General features: G+C 35.2%; 1 protein-coding gene across 1 annotated transcript in view; it reads right to left on the bottom strand.

Moving 5' to 3' along the window:
- The window catches only part of LOC125651537 (uncharacterized), an 86,225-nt gene that overhangs the window by 35,439 nt on the left and 26,685 nt on the right, over positions 1-24,101 (bottom strand). Inside the window, exons 13-26 of the mRNA XM_056166102.1 lie at positions 24,001-24,055; positions 20,525-20,671; positions 16,339-16,562; positions 16,112-16,242; positions 15,718-15,899; positions 15,340-15,485; positions 13,941-14,270; positions 11,814-11,956; positions 10,651-10,721; positions 8,705-8,865; positions 7,012-7,181; positions 6,691-6,865; positions 5,160-5,770; positions 2,140-2,399 (exon numbers count right to left, since the gene is read on the bottom strand). Of these exons, the coding sequence (XP_056022077.1) occupies positions 2,140-2,399; positions 5,160-5,770; positions 6,691-6,865; positions 7,012-7,181; positions 8,705-8,865; positions 10,651-10,721; positions 11,814-11,956; positions 13,941-14,270; positions 15,340-15,485; positions 15,718-15,899; positions 16,112-16,242; positions 16,339-16,562; positions 20,525-20,671; positions 24,001-24,055 (2,806 nt within the window). The remainder of the gene's footprint in view (positions 1-2,139; positions 2,400-5,159; positions 5,771-6,690; positions 6,866-7,011; positions 7,182-8,704; positions 8,866-10,650; positions 10,722-11,813; positions 11,957-13,940; positions 14,271-15,339; positions 15,486-15,717; positions 15,900-16,111; positions 16,243-16,338; positions 16,563-20,524; positions 20,672-24,000; positions 24,056-24,101) is intronic.

The following is a 24,101-nucleotide window of genomic DNA, read 5'->3' as shown; positions in this document are numbered from 1 at the left end:
TATCAAAATCTTTATTATGGGCTGAGTGTTTAACAGGTTGTCATATCTCTTATAATAACAAAGTTTAGTATATTCGATTTTAAGAATACTTTTTACAATCTACATTTCGTTAAATTGAAGGGATGAGAAGGGGGAGGAATATATCCAGTAGGCCTATTTGGTGCTTAATTCTATCCAAGTAATGATAATATTAATGCCAAAATTTTCAAGAGTAATCAGTAAAAAAAATAAAAATAATAACAGACACCTAGGGACAAAAGCATTATGGAACCATTTCATAATATAAATATAATCGTGCATATGTAACATTGTTTTCAAAAAAGGTGGAGGCAAGGTGAAGTTGACTTTACTATTATTTCCTGAACATTCTTGAAAAGCAGAAACAAACAAATATAACAAAACCCAAAAGCCCCAAATTCTAAATCATGGAAGGGAAGGGGGCGCAAGAGGTTAGTTTTGATATTCAATTATTTGGTTCCTTAAATTCTATAGTTCCGCCAAACTTCAATACTGCTATATAAAAAGGGGGCATCATATAGATCAAACTTTGCTTGTTAGAATAACCAATTTGTCATGATAACAGAAAAAGTACATTGTCAGAAAAATAAGGTAGCCCTCCTCCCACTTCTCTCTCTCTCTCTCTCTCTCTCTCTCTCTCTCTCTCTTACATGTATTTGCTACATGCTTCATGATTTTTTCGTGTACTTCGGTTAAGTTGATTTTTTTAAAAGATCGAATCACTCGCGTACGTTAGAAAACAGATTTCAACAGAAAGATTACATTAGAGATTCGGATTCGATATGATTAATATGTTCCGTTCAATGATACCTGATGTACATATTTTTGTTCACTGTGTGAAAGGATGACACGTTAATCAATTATTGCATGCGGTGGTTGCACATGCGATTTCTGACATATTCATTGTGGTTTTTCGGTCGTCGATAATATTGATAATAAGTAATATCCTTATTATTCTCATTTAAACTTATATACCGCGAACTGCGAAAAATCACATATGGGACACATAAATATAAATGATTAAGAATTTTGTACAGTCATATCGTTTGTCAGTAATTACACTTAATTTCTACACAAAATTTCTTAACTGGCACTTAATTATAATCAGAAATTTATTCCTTATAATGATTCAATCACTTGAGGATCCCATCGTGTTGTGCGCCCCTGTATTCAGGAGGAAATAACTCATGCTGCGCCGTGAACAATGTATCCCATTAGTAAAGCATTCGTGGGTTTTGTAAACATTGATTATATTACATATCGATATACCGATATCGATGTATTAAATGAACACCTGATATCCTGCTGATAGTATCTATATCGTTTATATTCTCGACATTGTAGTGTTTGAGATAGGAATGTAGTCGAGGTGTAGGAATACAGTAACACCGTAGGGGTAGTAACATGTTTATGGTTATAGTGTGATAGGCTAGCACAAAAAGTAAAACCTAGGGTATCAGGCCAGGGCTAGAATCAATAGATTTGATAAAGGATTGACTTAAAAGTTAATATTATATTTTGGGGTTAGGGATGGGATTCAGGATATGGTTTTGATAAAGTTGGGTTAAGTTAACGTAATGGTTCATGTAAAGATCATGCTTACGGTTAGATTAAAGCGATGTTGATTATATATCAATTATGATAAAATGGCAAACCTAAGATGTAAACACATAATACAATCTATGATATGCTTCAATTGTTTTTTTATGTTGACGAACCGATATCAAAAAAGAAAAGGTATGATATAATAGTAACCGAAATATCGTTAATATTGCTTACACTATAGTATTGATATGCAATGTGTCGTCTGTTTAACCGGATATAAATCATAAAAGTAGACTAGATGTCGAAATTATGTCAATATTGATCGATGATTGCTCTTGATGACTTATGACAAAGTATACGAAACCAAAAAAAATATATCACAGGTATTATTCTTATTATACCTTATCAAATTGACAGAGAACAATTTCATATATTTGCGCCTTTACAGCAGCACAACAGAAATATTTCGAAAAATATACTTCTACAAATATATAACATAGTCTATTGTAAATGGATATTGTATTGGTAATTTCATCATAATACTTAGATTCTACAGGGTAATGATCCTTTGCAAACCTTTTTCTGTTTTAGACAGAATTCTGGATATCATATTTGACTTTGATCCAGATACAGTGCTGAACGATGCTGTCAGTAAACTCCGGAGCCTTGAAATTGACAACCCATCAAGATTCTGAGCGGAAACTGCAGAACGAAGTTGCACAAGTTTATCAAAAACTATTTGCATCTCCGCTCCAACTTTTTCTCCTAGCAATTCTTTTATTCTGCCGAGTGTATATTTATTCACATCTACGAGATCAAGGAGATTAGGCCCTGTCCTGAAAAAAAAAGTTTCACATACGGATAAATAAATCCTTCTATTCGAGGCACAATGTATGATTATACCATAAAATCTTCACAACATTGCTCTGGCATCAATGGAACTCGTGTTAAAATCCTAGTTGTGTAAAACCTTGAAATAATTGTTATCCATATTGCTATTATCATTCGAATCACATGACTTTAGTAGAAGACTTGTTTGTTTTTAATTCCTATCAGGTACTCTGAAGTTGATATCAAAAAGATGCTCACTGATAATATCTACGTAGATTTTGAAGATCAGCTCTTCGAACAGTCTCTTGGGCACAGATTGTGCTTCTTTTTTAGCTGACCCTTTTTTCCAAAAAATTATTATGAGCCAAAATTTATTCAAAAGATTCTATGTGAGAAGAAAAAAGCTCTTGCTGTGACCTTCAACTCTACATTTAGATACATCGATTTCGTTTTATTTATAGTGTATTACATGTAACAATATTCACTTTCTTCAAATGTCGATGAGACATATCCAAGTGAACTCGAAATAAAAGATACAACATAGTCTTCAAGGATACATTTACTGAACATACATGTAGGTTTAACAGCAAACTATCAAATCAACTTTATGACAAACTGAATTGCTTCAACTTCTCCATTGTCAACTTTCATATCTATCTAGCAATATTCTATTATTACCTGCACATGGTTACAATATCTCTCAACCGTTTCGATACAAGAGAGCATGTTCGGTGTATGCTCAATTTTCAAACCAAAGCTGGCTACAGACAAATAAGTTTATGCTACAGGGGTTTCAACAGTCTCGTTTAAAGTCAGCATTTCTCAAATCTTATAGTCGTTATAATGATACTTTTGCAAATACAACCTATAAGGTCAAAAGCTGTCTGAAATTTTTCATACCAATTGTTAGGGCGTTCTTTACATACTGATATTGACTATGGATTATTCTGTTTCCCTGATCAAGATATCGGGGTCACGACGGATGTGACTGGTCAACAGGGATTCGTACTCTTTCTGGGTGCCTGATTCCACTTTTGCTGTGTCCATGGGTCCGTGTTTCCCCTACTCTGTATTTTGTATTTTTTATAGGATTTATGAGCTTGATCACTGTTTGTTATCTTCACCATGTTGTTAATTAACTTGTTTTGCAGTCTAACCGTCATCCAAGCACTCATGCTTAAAAAAAATCACAGGAATCTACACCACGTGAAAATTTTTACATATGGTATCTATTTCAAATATTGTACTCTTATGGTCCGAGAACCTTATCCCTGGGATTATGAAATAAATTTGGTAAGGTGCTATTTGCTCCTCCTAAATGTCGTTTAGTTCTAGTTTACTATCAATAGCATTAAAGATGTTATTTAAATGTTCTACACATAAACACTAACTGCCAAAATTGGTCCCGTCCTGGAGTCAGAATCTCTACCGCGTGGATCATGAAATTTACAATTGTGGTAAAGGTCTTCCAAATCTACATGACTATGCATTTGATTTTTCTAACAGATGTGCGGTTGAAAAGATTGGTCAATTTTTGCTAGTTCTTGCTGGGGGTGTAGGAGTCTTAATATTTACAACTTAAATGTATATCCCCGTTGTCCTAAAGATGCTTCATACCAAATTTGGAAAAAAAATTGGAAGGGTTGTTGGAACTTCAATTGCTAACGCCGCTGGACGCAGACTAATAGTCTTTTAAAATTACTCAGAGGTTTTTGCAAGGAGATACCTACTTTAATAAAAACAAACATTTTCACATTGAATTATTGTGCGCACCTAATACTTAATAATGACGCTCCAGAGAGAGAGAGAGAGAGAGAGAGAGAGAGAGATAAATAGATAGATAGATAGAGATACTTGTGTTGTTTCTATAGAGGCGATGATGCAGATGTCTTTTAGAGATTTGCATCGGTCAATCGATTAAAGGAGTACTTTCGTTTGTATCAATATAATTCACACCTCACCGGTTAGCGCTAGCGGTCGTCCGACAGATAACAAAATTTTAAATCCGTTTCTATCCGTTCGCGTGCGTTTCTTGTCTTCTTTTTCGGAGAATGTGTTCCTTGTCCGGAAAAGTCCGTTCAATCCCATGAAAAGTCTTGAGCATGTTCAAACGTTGGAACGGACACCAAAGGTGCGTTAGTTATGCTTTGTCATACGTTTTATTCGAAACTCATGCATTTCTATCCCTATACTTGTCCAATTAGCATCCGCTGATGTCCGGCGAACCATGGTTACGACCAGTCTACTACCAGATATACAGCGGGTCAGTCACGTGACCTGCACAAGTCCGTTTATCTAACGTTGAAAAGAATATTTTGTAAATTTCTCATGCGTTGCACTTTCGTTTTACCCGGTACTTGGCCATTACTCAGAGGGTAACGTCCGTTGATTGATTTTAATCATTATTTTCCTGGTACATGTCCAGTAATCGTGCGGTTATTATGCGTCATTTACCGATTACAAGAGCATCGAGCTGCGATGGAGACAACTGTCTTCAACTGATACCAACAGGCAGCACTCTGTCACATTTATTTTTATCCGCACAATGTCCGAACATCCATAGAGCCACCTGTCCGGGGGAGAAATGGCTAGTGGGGAAAGGCTGCTATACAACACGAGGAACTCCTATTATTGAATATTATGGTGTAACAATGCCATTCTTAGGATATGTAAAATGTCTCAAAGTGACTTTTTTTTTTACATGTGCACTACTAGCATCATGAATAAGAAAATAAATACAATAATACATCTATGATGTACATTACCTGTTACTTGAAAAGTCGAAAAGTTGTTTTGCTATATCTTTGATGTTTGAAACTAAACCCTTAAATCCTTCTTTGAAACTATTCCACGCACCAACAGCAACGGGATCGGTTGGAAGAGCGACATCAAACTCAGGGGGGCGGTAGTTAGGTTCAACAGGCGGAAAATCGTTTTTGAGTTTGTCACTTCCTTTGATATGTGCTCTAGCTATATTTTCTTTTACTTTATCCAATCCCTCTTTAACAGCATCAGCTGAGATAACACTTAAGAAATTTATATAAGTGTAGTCTTTGCATTCCCAGATCCACTCTGGTTTTGGAAGCAGATGGTCCAAAAAGGGTGATGGGTCTATATATTTGTATTCAGAATCTGCTGTCTGAATTGGTGATCGTTTCCGTACAGATAAATGGATACTGTTGGAGTCGCACGGTGATTTACCAGCTTTTCCGATGACATCTTTGCCCGCTATCAGAAATTGACCACTTGCTGAGATTGAAGAATCAGGAATAATATTTTCTATGATTATTTCGAATTCGATGAAATCATCATCTGTGGGCAAGATCCGAACTCTGTTCTTTTCTCTGAATACTTCGCCATTCACTGGACATGGAATCTACACAAAGAGGTGTCTATACTTTTTTTTTCATTACAAATACTACAGTCAATCCGTAACGTGGATAGCATTGATTGAATCACAAATGTTACTTTAGGTGAATAAGTACAGAATGAGAAGATCAATGAAGTGAAAGGAGCACATTGAGAAGTTCAGGAATTATAAACTTGATAACCAATGGTTTCTGATATGTGACTCTCCTTATAAACAAAAGCCTACATTGTAGTGAAGATTCAAGGATTGTTAGAAAAATAGCCTACATGAATAAGAAACACTTGGCTTGTGACGATGATGGACCCCCAAGTTTTCGATCCCATACATTTATGCAATTTTGATGTTAAACATCAATGCAAAGTTTAAATCCCAATATGTTTGCTATATCCCTTTTCATCTTAAATGCAAAGAGTGGATTTTCTTACTTTGAAGTTAAATAGTAATGATAAAGACTCATCACCTAAAAGCTTGTCATTTGATGATTGTTCATTGCCAATATTGCAAATGCTTTAAAATATCAGATCTGCTTTTCTAGATTTCAAATAGAAAATACTTCCAGGTTCAATTTCCTATTTCAATAATTGGAAGAAATCTAAGACTTCAACATGACCTTCGTTTGTGATCTCCTAGATCTTACATGTGAAATTAAAAACTATTTTAGATTGAATTTGATATTACATTATGTATATATCTAAGCATAACTAAAGTGAATCATTGTTGCGTATTAATAACACAATAGCGTAGTTAACCCTTACTTTCATTAAATTCAAATGAGATTCTTTTGAAAATATAATCATAATATCCTATTTTCTAATATTCTCTTTGCTTGTAACAATTTAGAACAGTCATAAAATACAGGACATATTGATTTGATACAAAAATTGAGAATCTGGAGAGGCAAGACGGTTTTAGATAAACATACTCACATCAGAGAGGTAAGAAATGCGGACATCAACACCCAGTGTTTGGTACCTTCCGTTCGTGTCCGTAGGCCAAACACCAACCCCACAAGTCGAATCTTCATTTCTTCGCCGTTTGGGAAATGTTACATGGAATTTTGAACCAAATACTTTTTGTATGATATTTTTCGTCTTTATAAATCTACAATAATTTAGGCATGCATTGTTTCTTTTCATTATGACAGTAGCTCTATAACGTCTGTTTGGGAAAAAAATCTTCAAACGAAATAAAAAGATTATTTTAACACTTTGGAATACTGATTAATAATAATTTACAATATGTCTTACATATCTCTAACTGTAGTGTATCCAGACTTGATTGCTTTGACTGCTTTCAGAACTGAATTGAAAGCATTGAAAAATGGTGACACTAGATCATTTAGTGTGTCCTTAAACTGGGTAGTCAAGTCCCCGAACGATTTCAGAATAACCTCGATGAATATATTAGTTTCTTCTCTCTGAAAAACATTTGATTAACATTCAGAGTATCAATTTCCTGAAATATTTACATATATATTCCATTTTTTCTGTCGCATTTCATTGTCCAGTCAATTTATGTTTAAATGTGATATAATCAAATCAAATTGATGCTTTCATTTTAAAAAATAATCTTGCGAGTATCTGGTCAGGCTAATGTAGTTCTTCTTGTGCCTTTCATCCAAACTCCATGCCATCAATTTTATTTGTTTATTTCACCGGATTCGTTTACATTTATTACCGTTCTGAATCAGGTATTTCCCAAATAAACGGTGCTTAAGATCAAGTTTATAAGGTGCATAACAACTACACAACTTTTGAGGAAAATCATTAGTGTGTGTTACATGTATAGATAATCGTCGAATGTAAAACGCACAGGGTTTTTTTAAATTATTATTATTATTATTTTGTCATATTAACATAATCATGGATAAAAGTAATGAAGATGCATATTAGTCATTTGATATATTCTCAACGCACAGTTACAATTTAGACGTTTGATAAGGATTGAAGAGCAAGTAGATCCAGTAAACCCGATCCCATAGAATCGTGCACGACGGTTTGAATATTAACCATGGAATTCTAGGTTTCTTCTGCGTCTGTCTGACAGACTGTCCCACTTGGATTTCCGCACTTGTATCATGCTTTCATTACATTGTAGGGAGTTGAAATTTGGGATATGGTTTAATAAAGTATGTTTAAAGATAGTTCTAGGTCTCGTCACAGTTAAATGATTTGTACGAGAATAATGGGACTTCGTACCGAACATAGTTTTACTTTGGTTTTCCGCTTTTATCATGCTTAGTTTGTTTTAGGAAGCTGACATTTGCTATGCGGTTTATTACTGTAAGTTTTAATTTCGTCATAGTTGAGTTTAAAGAAATTTCTGTTTTCCAGACTTGCTTTTATCATGGTTTGATTTAGATGATATTTGGTATGTGATTTACTAATATATGCATATAGAACAAGTTTAAGTTTTGTCACAGTTGACTGACATTTGCGAGATTTTTGGGACTTTGTGCCGAATGTAGTTTTCCGAAATTTTTTCTACTTCAGAATCTGAATTTTTTATGTGACTTTTGGATACACACAAATTTTCACTTTCGTTACAGCTGAATTATTCTAACAAAACTAGTAAAACTTAGTATCATGGTTGACCAAATTAATTATTGTACTCTGTCTACATATTGGTATGCGTTGAATTATATGGAACTCACACAATAAAAGAAAAAATACGAAAAACTAGCATTATCGAGTTAATACCATTTCTTGGTATTAAATGATAACATCCACCGGCTAGTGCAAATATACATGGTCTGCATAAAATGAAATCCCTCAAATGAATAGGGAGCGGCTGTCAGGGACATTTATTTCTTTTGCCAATTTCATAGGTATTAGATCAACCTGCATGCTCGCATACATGTTATGTATGCGAGCGGAGCATACATCTAATCTTAAATAGATTGTGCTTTTGCAATATTCAAATTATGTTTGTTAAAATCACCGCCATTGAAACGCCATCCGTGAGTGCCGTCGAAAATTCATCCTCAAATTCCACAGTGGATGTAGTTTCTTTTTTATCGAAAAGAAGTCGGAACAAGACTTTGACGTCTTCTAGGATCTCTTTGAAATCCTCCCAATAGTCTATCCAAAATGGAGTTCCACCTGTCATTAAAAATCAGTTACGAGATCAAGAAGTCTACTAGTGCAAGGTGAAGATAACGAACAGTGATCAATCTCATAACTCCTATAACCAATACAAAATAGATAGTTGGGCAAACACGGACCCTTGTACACACCAGAGGTGGGATCAGATGGCTAGGAGGAGTAAGCATCCCCTGTTGACCGGTCACACCCGCCATGAGCCCTATATCCTGATCAGGTAAATGCAGTTATCCGCAGTCAAAATAAGTGTGCCAAGAACGGCTTAACAATCGGTATGAAACACGTCAGACAGCATTTGACCCAATGCGAGGTTGTATTGACGAACTAGATCGTTATAACGACCATAGAATTTGCGAAATGCTGACTTCAATCGATACTGTTGAAACCCCTGTACCATCAACTTGTTTGTCAGTAGCTTGCCTCGATTTAAAAACTGATTAGAAGCAGAACATGCTCTTGCATATCGAATCAGTTGAGATATATAAACACCATATGCAGGTGATAATGGAATATTGCTACATAAATATGGGAAGTTGACGATGGGGAAGCTGAAATCATCCCGTTTGTCGTACAGTTGAGTTGTCAGTTTGCCGTTAATGTCTACTTTCAATAAAATATCTAAGTATGAAGCAGAAGTGGACGACTCTGTGGTGTCCTTTATTTCGAGCTCACATGGATATATCAAATCGTCCTATGAATGAAAGCTATTATTGTTAATAGACAAAACGTCATCGATATATCTAAATGTCGAATTGAAGGCCACAGCGAGAGATTTTGTCTTCTCACGTAGAAATTTTTGAATAAATTCTGCTTCATATGAATATAGAAACAGGTCAGCTAACAAAGTGGCACAATTCGTGCCCATGGGAATTCCGACAGAGTGTTGGAAGACCTGATCACCAAAGACCACGAAGATATTGTCATTGAGGAACTCTAGCATATTTCTTATTCCAACTTCAAAGTACTTGTGCGTGGAATCAGAGTGGTGTTTAACACAGTAAGTTTTTGAATGACTGATCACTAGATATGAATATTCAAAGTATGAAAATAAAATTTCATTTACGATATCTGTTATATACATGCATTTCACGTTTCCTTAAAACAATAGGTTTCAATGCTAACCCGAGTCACCTTGGCCCTGCTGTTCTTCATAACTTCCTTGTCAGAAGAGTTTACCTTATTTAATCCCATGACTTTTAACTCCATTGTGACCCCAACCTCGACCCTTGAGTTTAAAATATTCTTGTAAAAATTTGAATCCTTTTTGAAGCCCAATCCTAGTCAAATGAAAAAGTGAAGATAACAGTGATCAATGTTATAATTCCTATAAAGAATGCGAAATTTAAAAGTAGAGCAAGCATGGAGCCCTGGACATAACAGAGGTGGGATCAGGTGCCTATGAGGAGTAAGCATCCCATGTTGGTCAGTAACCCCCGTCATGCGTGTGGCCCTCCATCTAAACAATTTTAAATTCCCTTTACCCAGGGATGTTTTATGTGGATCTGGAGAAGATGTCGAAAATGTTAAAAATTTACAGACGGACGTCGGACAAAATTTGATCAGAAAAGCTCATGTCAGCTTTCAGCTCAGTTGAGCTAAACATCTTGATGATTTGTCACCAGTCGTTAGTTGTACTGACGCCATATGCCTTGAAAGACTTTCAAATGTAATCCAACACCATCAGGCTTCCACATATCCCTATAATTATTTTGATACTTGAGGAATTTATAGCATATGTAATGTCTGAAACCAATTTTGCTTTTCATTCAAATAATTAAATTTTACCTTTCAAAAACGATAGATTTTCTACTACTTTGTTTTTTACGTCCAAAAACATTCCGATAGCAAGCTTTATACTGAAAAATAAAAGTGACGTGTTAGATTTCAATTCATGAGAAACATGCCGCACTCAGTGGGCTAAAGTATATGTACATGTCCATATTTTAATCACCAACAAAAAAGCTCTGGAATAGAGAAAAAAATAATCATCAACAAACAAGTACTGATACAGAGAATAAATTAGTCATTGATAAACAAGTACTGAAATAGAGGGAAAATCAGTTACTGACAAACAAGTACTGAAATAGAGAAGAAATTAATCATTGATAAACAAGTATTGAAATTGATGAGAAATTGGCCAATGACAAAAAGTACTGATACAGAGAAGAAATTAGTCAATTGGGAATAGAGGGGAAATTAGTCACTGACAAAAACATAGTGATACAGAGAAGAAATTAGACATTGACAAAAAGTACTGAAATAGAGAAGAAATTAATCATTAACAAACAGGTATTGAAATAGAGGAAAAATTGGTCAATAACAAAAAGTACTGATACAAAAAAGAAATTAGTCATCTGCAAACAAGGACTGAAATAGAGGAAAAATTAGTCATTGACCAAAAACTACTGATACACACAAGAAATTAGTCAAACAAGTACTGAAATAGAGGGTATAAGTTATTCATTGACGAATAATCATGAAAGCAGAGGGAAAAGTAAACATTGACAAACACGTCCTGACAAGTACTGAGATAGAGAGAAATTAGTACATGTAATTAGTAATTGACATAAAATTACTGAGACAATGGGAAAATTAGTCATTGAAAAACAAATATTGAAATAGGAGAACTGAAATAAAGGGAAACCATTCATTGACAAACACCTTACTCAAATAAAGGGAAATTAGTCATTTTTAAAAAAAAAAACACTGTACTGAAATAAAGGGAAATTAGTCATTGACAAACATATCCTGAGATAAACAAGAATTCGTCATTGATAAATAAATATTGAAATAGAAGGGATATTATTCATTGACAGACAGCATTAAATAAGGAAACACAATATGTTTTTTTTATATTCTGGAGGAATTTCAAATATATGTTATAAAACTGTCAAGCGTTTAAAATGGTGAACAATCTGGAAACAAATATGGAGAAAGAGTAAACTTACTCTAGGATAGATTTCCCAAAAATCGTTAACGACTGTACAGGATTTGATAGAAAATTCTTCACAGATGAAATTATTGTTGCTACGGAATCAAACAACTTCTTAGCTACATAGGGCAGCGTCACTGTAATGGCGTCTGCAATGATCTGAAATGTTTAGGTGGATAAGTATATAAATTTGTCTTAAAACGCCAGCTTTTGTAAAAGAAAATTGATATCCTCGAATTTCATTGAATTATCCTGATATGTGCAATTCGATATGGTTTGCTATGCTGAACGACCATGAATGTGATGAATTGATGTAATTCAATTGTACTCATAGAGCGGTCAACTTTAATCCGCTGCAGAATGGGAAAAGACATGGGCAACAGTTTCCATGTTTTCTCCATTGCAGAGGGGCAACGGTTTTGCTGTTTCATAAATGGTTGCCTAAAACGTTTGTTATAGTATACATGTACCTAATCTACAATATAAATTGAACAACGAATTTTGTGTGTTGCTTAACGTCCTGTCGACAATTTTTCAATCATTGTGAGACGTCACCAGTTGTAGGTAAGTACTACAAATTTAGACCTAAGCTTAGCACTTACGACCTTAATAGTGAAGGTTTTTTTAACGTGCCAACGCCTGCACTGATACGAAACCTCCGTTTTAAGGTCATATCTGAAAGACCTGTGATTCTCAATTCTAACTTCTGACATTTAAATATATCGACGACGTATTATCTATTAACAACAATAATTTTCATTCATAGGTCGATTCGACATATTCCAATTAACTCGAAATTAAAAGGCACCATCGAGTTGTCCACTTCTGCTTCATACTTCGATATTTTATTGAAAGTAGATATTAACGGGAAACTAACAACTCAACTTTATGACAAACGGGATGATTTCAGCTTCTCCATCGTCAACTTCCCATATTATGTAGCAATATCCCATTATCACCTGCATATGGAGTTTATATTTCTCAATTGATTTGATAAGCAAGATCTTGTTCTGCGTATGACCACTTTGTAAATCGAGGCAGGATACTGACAAACAAGTTGATGATGCAGGGGTTTCAACAGTCTCATTTAAAGTCAGCATTGTGCAAATTCTATGGTCGTTATAATTATTTAGTCTGCCAATACATCATATCATTGGGACTGTCGGACTTGTTTCCTACCTATTGTTTGACCGTTCGTGGCACACTGATTTTGATTATGGATAACTCCGTTTACATGATCAAGATATAGGGCTCACGGCGTGTGTGACCGGTCGACAGGGGATACTTACTTCTCCTAGGCACCTGGTCCCACATTTTGTGTGTCCAGGGGTCCGAGTTTGCCCAACTCTTTATTTTGTATTGCTTATGGGATTTACGAGATTGATCACTGTTCGTTATCTTCACCTTTCTAAATGCCGAGCGTTTGGCGAAGGAGCAATCACTATCTATGTCTATATCGTATATTTAACGCGGCCATGGCACGTGCGGGGTTCGAACTCACGATCATTCAGTTACGAAACGAACGCTCCAACTCTGACCTACCGCGACCAGTCATTGAATTTTGATTTGTATGATAAATATATATATACAATGCAAATGTATGTATGAAAAAGTGAAAATGACGAAGTGATCAATTTCATAATTCCTATAAAGAATACAAAATTAAGAGTAGGGGAAACACGAATTCTAGACACGCCCGAGGAGGGAACAGGTGCTTAGAAAAAGTAAGCATCCCCTATTGACCGGTCTCACCCACTGAGATCCCTATATCTTGATCAGGTAAACGAAGTAATCCGTAGTCAAAATTAGTATGTAAAGAATAATTGGTATGAAACACGTCAGACGGTATTTGACCTCACGACAATAGAATTTGCAAAATGCTGATTTTAAACGAGATTAAATATGTGATGTGGAGTTTTTTTTTTCAAAATTAAAACGTTTTGCCGTATTCTAACATGAAGGTGGTTGACAGATGTATAATAACAAATAAGGTAGGCAATATTATCAATTCTCAGATTGAAATTAGAATGTTTTATCCCTGTAGATTTTTTGATAAAGACAATTCATGTATTGGGATAGGTAATAGATACCATTTCATAATACTTAGTCTATCTTGAATAGTTTATAGAGAGGAAACTCTTACACTGTAAAATTCTGTGATATCCTCTTTAACTTCTTCAACAAAGTATCGTGCTTTAATGATGATTTTCTTTATCTGGTCAATCCAAGGGACACCTCCATAATCGATGACCTTTAGTACAGCTTTGATTATGTTGTTTACGATATCCTCCAAAATCAGTGGAAAGTTTTTCACCAACTCGATTACTTTGTTGACGATGAAGTCAATGCCTTTATCAAACAATTGAATGATGTCTTTGAACGCCTGAATAGCATCCTTTATCGGATCAACAACATTTTCGACGAGTCTATCAAATATCATGACTATATCTTGTATGCCATTTATCCCGAAATCCTGAAATTTTAAGAACACGCTAATGAAGAATATCATAGTTCTGTTTTAACAAACATTTTGGAACAAAACAACTGAAAACACCAATGCAGTGCTTTTTTGATGTATTCTTTTACATTTTTGTGTTGATAAAGAAGTAATTTCCATGCTCTTACAACAGGAAAGGAGAAAATATGACTAAACCGGGAAATTAACCGCATCACTAGTCAGGTGATCTGACCTCGGAGCTATCCAGACCGATGACCACGGTTCATACAACGAAAACCACTATATATTCCTCCTTAAGCTCTCTTCGTCCTTGAAGACACACAACCTAGGTTCTTATGCTCCCTGCAGGGCTTTCACCCTCAAGTCCTTGAGTGGTCAATGACACCAAGTGTAGCAGGAAAAGAGAAAAATTATGGATGGACCGGGAAAAGAACCCAGGACCTTTGCATTACTAGACAAGTGTTCTAACCACCGTCATATCCAGGCCGCTACTCACGGTTCATACACACTAATAGATAAATACACAACATAAGGGACTATTTTGGCCCCTGGAAAACGGAAAGGAAATTCACGAGAAACCATTTTGATCCGAGTTTTGAAATCTTCAAGCTAAGTTTGACATACCATGATGTTATAAATGTAGACATGTTTTACGTAACTTCTAATAATTTAGTATTGGAAATGGGTCATTTTGTTGTCATCGTGTATTTAGAAACGACATATTCTACGCTATTTAAGAAATAATGAAGGGCAATGGAAACCATGATAAGATTTCTATAACTAACTCCCAATCCACACGGGTCTTCAGTAACGATAGGATTCGTGTTCGTATTTCTATATTTTCAAAAATGAAGATATACGTGTGAAATTTCAGAAGTCATGGTTCATATATAGGATCATCAGAAATATTTGTGTAGGTATAATTTATTATGTAAATATTAAAGTGTACTTTGCTACAAGTAATTAAAAGTCAGCTTAGAGTGACACAATATGCCTATGATATAAACAGCCCTTTAAATGATATTTGAAATATTTCTTTATATAGACATGCTAATCTACCATAATTCTAAGTATAATTACGGACCTTAAGAATGTTGATATCATATCCAGCATGTCCTCTGTAGCAAGCATGCGCACGAAAGAGGTACTCTTCCACTCCAAACCAACCCAACGTAACCTTGGCGTAAGCATCGTCGTAGACATTAAGCTTGGCGTGTCCACTAAGAGGTTCTAAAATTATTCATTCCATATATAAAGACTTTAATATCAACAAATCAACTTTCACATACTGTATTTTTGTTATTGAGCAAATAGGAGTTCATTTAACGTAATATTTAAAAAGTATATGCATTGCATTTCAAACTACCACAATTTTTAGTATTTAGTCTACTTTTATAGGATGAAGTTAGATAACTGGGCATATAAATGTCATTGGTTACATGTATGTGTCAATGCATCATACTTATTTCTATTTCAAGTTCATTTGTCAGAACCAGTCCAAAAGATGATCCTAGCGCACTGTTTCCTATCTGTTTACTCCATTGTATCCCCGGGAGTTTCATGGCGAAAAATATACCGTTCTTGAACTTGACATCTAAAATGCCTCTTTTTAAACGCATCAAAGTGTGGTAAGTGTAATTTCGGCTAGAATGGAAAAATCAATAAAATATAAATGAAAATACATTTATTATAGTCACAAATTCGATAAAAGGTATCAATTTACCGAATTGTATATTTCTTCTCTCGGCTAATATCAAATATGTTTAAAAATCTGAATTTATTTTTTAATATCTCCGTATCTATAGCGATTTTTTTACATCAACAATGTCTTTTAATCATTGCATTAGTATATTTACCCCAAGAGGATGTCTCGATGCTGTGGAATGCTTCTTTTTGATAAAGGGTGCTTATCAAAATATTCCATCGCTTGTTGTCTTACTAGGGAATGCCCATCGTTGACGGCCAAGTCAAGCAAAGCGACGGAACTCTGGTTAAATCAGATTCATTATTAATTACTTACATGACGTTTCAAAAGATGTTCAATATTCATTTTCTTTCGAAAGTTTTTACCAAACTTGACTACCTCTAGACAATCAAAGTGCCTCATTCCTAGAACAGCCGCTCTTCTCCAGCTGTTATCACCTTCCCCAGGCTTCATATACGTCAAGAGATGGTCCCTGGAGCCTCCCGTGTTTCCCAAAGCATGGATTAATACCATTTTGGAGTAAGTATAGTTGTGAACCTCTCGATCAAATCCGTCCACTGAACGACGCGATCTTTTATTTTGGTTTATTTCATTGTAGTTTGCTGTTGGAAATAAAGACATGCATGTAATAAACTACATTAAAAAGTAGCAGCTTTTCTTTTCATATTTGTTTTGTTTTATTTGTTGTTTTCGTCCAATTCGATGCTTTTTTCACTTATATAGAGACGTCGCCAGCTGTAGGTGAAGTGTCACATTAAATTGGCATTACGTCATCATTTCAATTTATTGTTATAAATATGTGATTTATTTCCCATTATAAATCCTAGAACAGCCCATCTAGTTGGCTTCAGCTCAAAGAGGATATTTAGAATTGAACTGACCGAAATTATTCTTATGGATATCATTATCTTGCAACTGATCACAATGATATACATATACAGTGTATTTGTGTATGTATTGTGTGTGTATAAAAATAGAAATATATACACAAGTAGTAGTGTATGCATAACTAAAATATTACAAAACCGATTGAATATATATATAGGATATACCATGGTTTGTGGTTGGATATGATTATTATCCAACGAGTTATGTGTTTTCTATCCCTGATCTTTGGCGAGGGGATAGAAACCACATAACCAGTTGAATAATAATCATATTCAACCACAAACCATGGGAGCTCCTTTTTATCACCTATTTCATCCTAACAGACCTTTCCATAATACTGACCCAGTATTCTGTTTTGTTTACCTAACTCCTAACTACATCCGTAAACGGTAACATTACACGGATACAATTAGTTCGTTGGGAAATATAAACAAAAATGAGCATTGACTGTCACAATGTTTAATTTTTAAAATATCTTTTTTAAATGAGAAAAGCATTTACATTTGAGTACGTTTTACTTTGAAATTGTGTTATTCATGAATACTAGTATGTCAGTCATCCGAATCTGTGTCATAGATGACGCGCGGTCTTCGTTTGAACCCTCAATGTTTACGATCAATTTCCACCATGTATATTATCATTCAGAGAATTTTTATGTTTTTTGTGACATGGAGAGTCGTGAAGATTTCATTATTAGATGTGCTTGTGTTTCTTTCATCTGTATTTTAAAAAGAAATGTAAACCAAGTTTGATGTCTGCCAAGCAAATGGTTTCCTAGAAATTGAGCGGACAGTGTTTTCCTATGTCCAGAGTAGACTGGCCCTTGACATTTGACCTTTTGACCTGAAAATCAATAGGGGCTCTCTTCTACTCGTGACCAGCAAATATTATTACGATGAAGTGAATGGTTCTCAAAATATTGAGCAGACAACATCTGGTCTACCGACCGACTTACCGACATACCGACCAACAGTTGCAAAGCAATATACCCCTCTTCTTTGAAGGGGACATAAAAAGTTATGGAAATGTCACCTAATGTTTGTTTTTTTTTCTTTTCATGTTTTTTTTTATTATTATTATTCATTGATCGTTGAGAAAAGTTTAAGATCGATACAAAACATGATCAGGGGGCGTATGCAAGCCGAGCTGCATGCAGGCTGTTTCATTCTTTCGAGACAGTAACTAGGCTATAGATAATGAAAATGACAGATATGTTCCCTCGATCGTAACTAAGTACTTCACATATAAATTCATTGTTTCCAAATTTTGAAGAATTTAGTCACATATTTGCTACTTCTTTTAATTTTTACAATTTTAAGTAATTATGTCACCCTGATTCAGTTCCTATGCACATTACGTCACATGGAACACCTACTTTGGGATGCGAATAATTTATCGTATGAGTGACATCCACTGGATAAAAGGGTAAATATGTGATAAATTGAATTAGTTTCATTAGTTGGACATTTACGCAATTAACGAAAAGTTATATGAAAAACGTCAATATAAATTATGACGTCATGGTATAACGTTGGTAAAATAATACGGGAAAATTGTAATTTCAAAATAAAGCAGGTAGAAGTAAATATAGATATTGTGTTGTGTTGCATTTAAGTAAGGTTTATATTGTTCAAAAAACAGTTTTTCTTATGTTTCAAGTTCCTTGTCCGTTGTATCTTTGTAGATGCTAATTATCAATTTGGAAAAGCGGTAAATTTTGGATAAAGATCTTGGTGCAATTTCTAACGTGTTCCCTGACATGGTAACGCGGTATTTACGTAGCTTCTCGGATTTGTAATCTGTGAACGATGCCTTAAAGTGTCTCCTGTTATGTCGATATAGTTATCACCGCATCCGGTGCAGGTAATTACATAATGTTTGAACTATCATGTCATTGATTTTTTCACTGTAAATTTACTTCGGTTTTTGAAGAAAAATTCGAACCTTTGTGTTATGTACGGGTACGTAGCAAATCCGAGAACCTAAATAACAGTGTACTCGTGTAAGGGAACACATTACAAGAGTACCACAAACGGTACAATATACGCCCGTCGGACATTGAAATTCAACCTGGGAGCACATTGTGCACTCTGAATTGCATTGATTCAACACACATTCTGAACTGAAAAGCCCTAAAGTGGCAGCAATTCATCTGACATGTGAACTGATTATGTATTTCTCTGAGAGTGAGGTTTTGACAATATGTCGTTGCAATATATATCTATGGTGATATGAAGTCCAGGAAACCATTTGGTCTACTTTTACCCTAAAATGCGTTTGAAATGTGAACTGATTATGTATTTTTCTGGAGGGGTGGGGGTTGTGACAAAATTTCGGAGCAATACCTGTGACCATACCAACAAAATCTGGAAAACTACTTCTACCCCTAATGTACGTCATAGCGCACCGATCCAGCTGAAATGCTAACTACACTTGTATTCCTCCGAGAAGAAGCCTTTGACTAAATATCCCAGGGCAATATTTGTATCCGTAATGAAAAAAGCCCGAAAAACTGTTTGACCTACATTTAGCCCAAACTTAAGTCAATGATGGACCAATCCAGCTGACATGCAAACTGAACTTGTATTCTTCAAAGACGAAACCGTTGTCTAAATATCAGGGCAATATCTGTATCCGTAGTGGAAAAAAGTCCACAACACTGTTTGACCTATTTTAAGCCCAAAAGCAGGTCAAGGACGGACCAATCCAGCTGAAATGCACACTGAATTTGTAATCCTCAATGAGGAAGCCCGTGACTACATTTCAGGGCAATATTTCTATCCATAATGAAAAAGCTCGTAAAAGTGTTTCACCTAATTTTAGCCCAAAAGTAGGTCAAGGATGGGCCAATCCATCTGAAATGCAAACTGAACTTGTACTCCTCCAAGAGGAAGCCGGCGAATAAATTTCAGGGCAATATTTGTACCCATAATGAAAAAAAAAGGAAAACTCTTAGAACTACTTTAAGTTCTAATGTAGGTCACGGACGGGCAGGACAATCCAGCTGAAATGCAAACTGAACTTGTATTCCTATGTGTAAATTTCAGGGCAATATCTGTATCTGTAACGAAAGAAGGTCCGGAAAACTGATCGACCTATTTATAGCCCTAAAGTAAGTCAAGGACGGACCTATCCAGCTGAAATGCAAACTCACTCTTACACTTTTTGGGGGAGATTTTGTGACCAAATTTCAAATGCGTACATGCATCAGTTACGAAAAAAGTCCGGAAAACATGACCTCGGGCGGACAGCCAGACAGATAGCGCCCTAATATGTATTTGTCCGGTTTAATGACGGACGTATAAAAATTGCACCAAAAATCTTAATCTAAATCTTATCGGGTTTTTTTTTATTTAGAAATTTTACAAAGATACACTAGAAAAGGAACGTGAAACCAAGGAAAACTTTATCAAAAATGTATAAACCTTCCTTAAATACTAATGCACTTTACTAAAGCGTAAAACTATATTCATTTGGCGCTCTTTACAATTGTATACCGGTATTACTTTTCATTCATTATTATGTATATATGCAACCAAGTAAATCATTATACCTATGAAGAAGAATGAAACTTGTTTTGTTGTACAATCAATTGCAAAGATAACATATTTATTGATGACGTTTTGTATTGGAATTCGCGGACTAGGTCTAAATGACACATTAATGCTTCTCTTACTTTGGTTGTGTGGAGTTAACCACTTTTGTAGAGAATCCAACAGATGATCTGTCTTTCCACTGTACTGAGAACTATTTCTGAATGTTTTTATCATTGTTCCAAGTGCCAAGCAAGCATGTTTATGGGTTTGGGTCATGGCAATCAATCCTACAAAGACATTTATGTATGTGACTGATAAAAATATGAATAACATCGTTTTCCCTTTCGTGACAAAGAAATCGCTTAGTATGCTGATCGAAACAAGAACCACATTCTGAATTACAATTTCATATTCATTTTAAGACATGAAAAATACTTAATTGATTTATTGATAATAACACTAAAATAATGTAAAAGATTGGTTAATATTCAATCAGAGTATCATATCCATTAATGATAATTAAAGTCATAAACAGTTCAAGGACACCCAACTTCAATATCTAGTGTATCCCCCATTAGTACCAATGATTGCCTGACAATGTCTTTTATAAACACAATTAAGTCTCTGAAACTGTCAAGGGATATTGTTCAAATCTAACTGCATACTTTGGGTCAGTTGTTGTAGAGTATGAGGCTATGGTTGTCTTTGGCAAATTCGCCTATCCAGTTTGTTCCGTACATTTTCGATGGAGCTCGAATCTGGTGATATGAATGGCCAAAGGAGAACCTAGATATCGTGTCTTTGCAGAACATCACGCGTTAGACGAATATTATGTAGTCTGGCATTGCAATGTTGGAATGATAATATTGGATACGGTATTATTGGAATCACTTGTAGCTGTATGATTTCATCAAGTCGTCAAAGTACCCTGTACGAGAACCAATGTCCTGCCTGTACAGGATATCGATGCCCATGTCATAACACCACCACTCCTCAAACAAGTCAGCCACCCGGATGTAATGTTCCGAAAAACGTTCATTTTGGTGCTTATACACTCTGAGTTTTCAAGGTCCCTGAAGTCAAAATCGAGATTCATCGCTGAACCAACCTATCCGCCAGCGTTGCTGCTGCCATACTCTATGAACCTGAGATCACTGAAGTCGGTTAAGACGATGTTGTGGAGTCAGATCAATGTCTGTGTGTTCTAATCTCAGCATCCTGTCATTGATTGCGATCAACCTAATATGATATTATAGGAATGCCAGGAAAGGCAGATGCTTTAGATGGCGATGTTGTGAATCATTGACATAGATGACGTAATCAGATGAAGCGATCTGTGCTGCTGATGTTACGCGCGGTGTATCTGCTCTGTGACCATCATTTGTTGAATCATACTGCATATATCTGCTCTAAAGATGATATATTGTGATTTTTACAACATTGAAATTTCTTCCAACCGCGAATTGTGACACACCTGCTTCCAGTCATCCAATTGCATTGTTGAGTTGAGCAAAATTCACATTCATTTTTTCTCAAAAAGTGGCTACATCTAAAGACAACATAATCAAATATCGAGAACCCGTACATTTTATACACTACTGGTGTCTGAATCGGGTGCATATGAACTTACAACAATCGAGAGTTACAGAGATTTTATGGGGAAAAAAACGTTTCATGGTTCTTATAGAATATTTATCCAGTAAACAATAGCGTTAGATGTAACATGGAGTAATTAGGAAATTCATTCTAGACCATAAACATGTATGAAAAACTTATTTAAGGAATGACTTTAATTTGGGTAAGTTATACAAGTATAACCTGGTTTGGGTCAGTTCACGCGAAGCGGATTATAAAAATGCGTAATTTAATAATAATATTAATTTAATGCAAGAGACAAAGATACTAACCTTCGTTTCTCTAAATGTACATAAACTCGGAAAAATACAAGCCAACTGAGCCACGCATTGATTCACGTAGCAACAACGATGAAGCGTATAACTGTGACGGTCGCCATCTTAATCTTACGGAGCCTAGCCTATTTATCAAAATATTGTATCGAAGGTGAAGTTTGTCATGATGGAAAATATGTGTAGACTATGCATGCAATGTGAATTTCGTATTTTTATAGAGATAGAGATCGATTTTGAGGTCGCTCATCTCCGACAGTATGGGATTCCTACTACCAAACTGATACGAAGAAACTTGATATGTTTCAACGCAGGGCAGCGAGATATGTTCCGAACAGATACCGCAACACCTCATCTGTAACAGACATGTTACATTAACTAGAGTGGACGTCATTAGAAGAACGAAGAAGAACAGCAAGACTCAGCATGACGTACAAGCTCAATAGCAAACGAGTTAATGTAGATGTAGCCAACAAACTGTTACCACTTAATAGGACAGCAAGAAACAGTGACAGCCAAGCAGATTCCATCACGCAGAACCACGGTCAGGAAAGAGTCGTTTTACCCTTGTACCATCAAAGAGTGGAATATCTTCCCCACCTCAACTGTGCTGGCGCCGAGTCTTGACGCCTTCAAGGCTCGGTTACAAAACCATTAGGGCAATAACTTTTTAATTGTAAATAATTGAAATTTTAAAATCACTCTCTTTTTTAATGTGCGCACACCCCAACGTGGCAGAACAGTCAATCAGATGACGGAGGCCACTAACTGGTAAAAGTAGAAAATAAGGGAAATTGCAATGTTTAGGCCTACCCAAAATAAAATAAATCTTCAAATATCAGAAAATTCAATAATTTGCGGGTTTTGACTCTGTGAAAACTTCTACTACATGAAAACTTACCCTTGCATGCAACGTTGTCGCTAATAGTAAATCCAATACAAGAAAATATGTTTCATTAAATGACAAATTGCGATCCACATCTCAATGTGACAGACGTCATGTGTTAAAATGTGACGTATAAATTTGTGTTTGCTTTGTTGAAAGGCGGATGAAGCAATGAAACAACCCCCCCCCCTTTTTTTTCCTCCAGTGAGAAATGTATTTCGAAATGAACAGGGCAGTGCTTACTTAGTAAATCATTAATTCGAATATAATATATTTGTTTTACTCTATTATTCGACCATCATATAGAGAAAATTGTTTTACAACAGTGATTTGCGTACAAGTAGATGCTAATATTGACAACGAGAAAACAATGTGTGTATCAAACCGTAGAAACTTATTGTACATTTTGAGCTTCTATTCCATAGAAGGCTGAACACAGTGCTGCGATATAAATTTAAAGAGAAAAAAAAAATAGTTCCGGCATATGGTTGTCAAGTGGTTGTATCCCCATACCAAACCAGGTTATACAAAACTAATCTGCGTTCCTCCATTGGAATTTGACCAATCAGAGACAAGGATACAATAAGAATTAAATTATTTGAAAATATTCAGGACAAACTTACTGTTATGCATTTCTTTTTTCTATATGTCCATAGAATTTATGCACAAATGGGATTCATAAAATTGTACAAAAGTGGTAAATGTTGTTTTCAAGTACATGTATGTACACTGCCTTCTTGTAAGCCAGAGTTATGATTAAAGTTTTGTAGATAATTTGACATGATACTTTTTTCCAAGTTTCGTTTGAATGTCTAGACTGTACCTATATTTGCATGATCTGGACCAAGACAGAGATCCTCAATAGCCTCCAGAAAAGCCTAAAGAATAAAAATTGACAAGCATTAAGATTTCTCCGATGAAGAA

Source organism: Ostrea edulis, chromosome 5 (genome assembly GCF_947568905.1).
Source record: "Ostrea edulis chromosome 5, xbOstEdul1.1, whole genome shotgun sequence".
NCBI lineage: Eukaryota > Metazoa > Mollusca > Bivalvia > Ostreida > Ostreidae > Ostrea > Ostrea edulis.
This window is presented reverse-complemented; position numbering and strand designations above follow the sequence as displayed.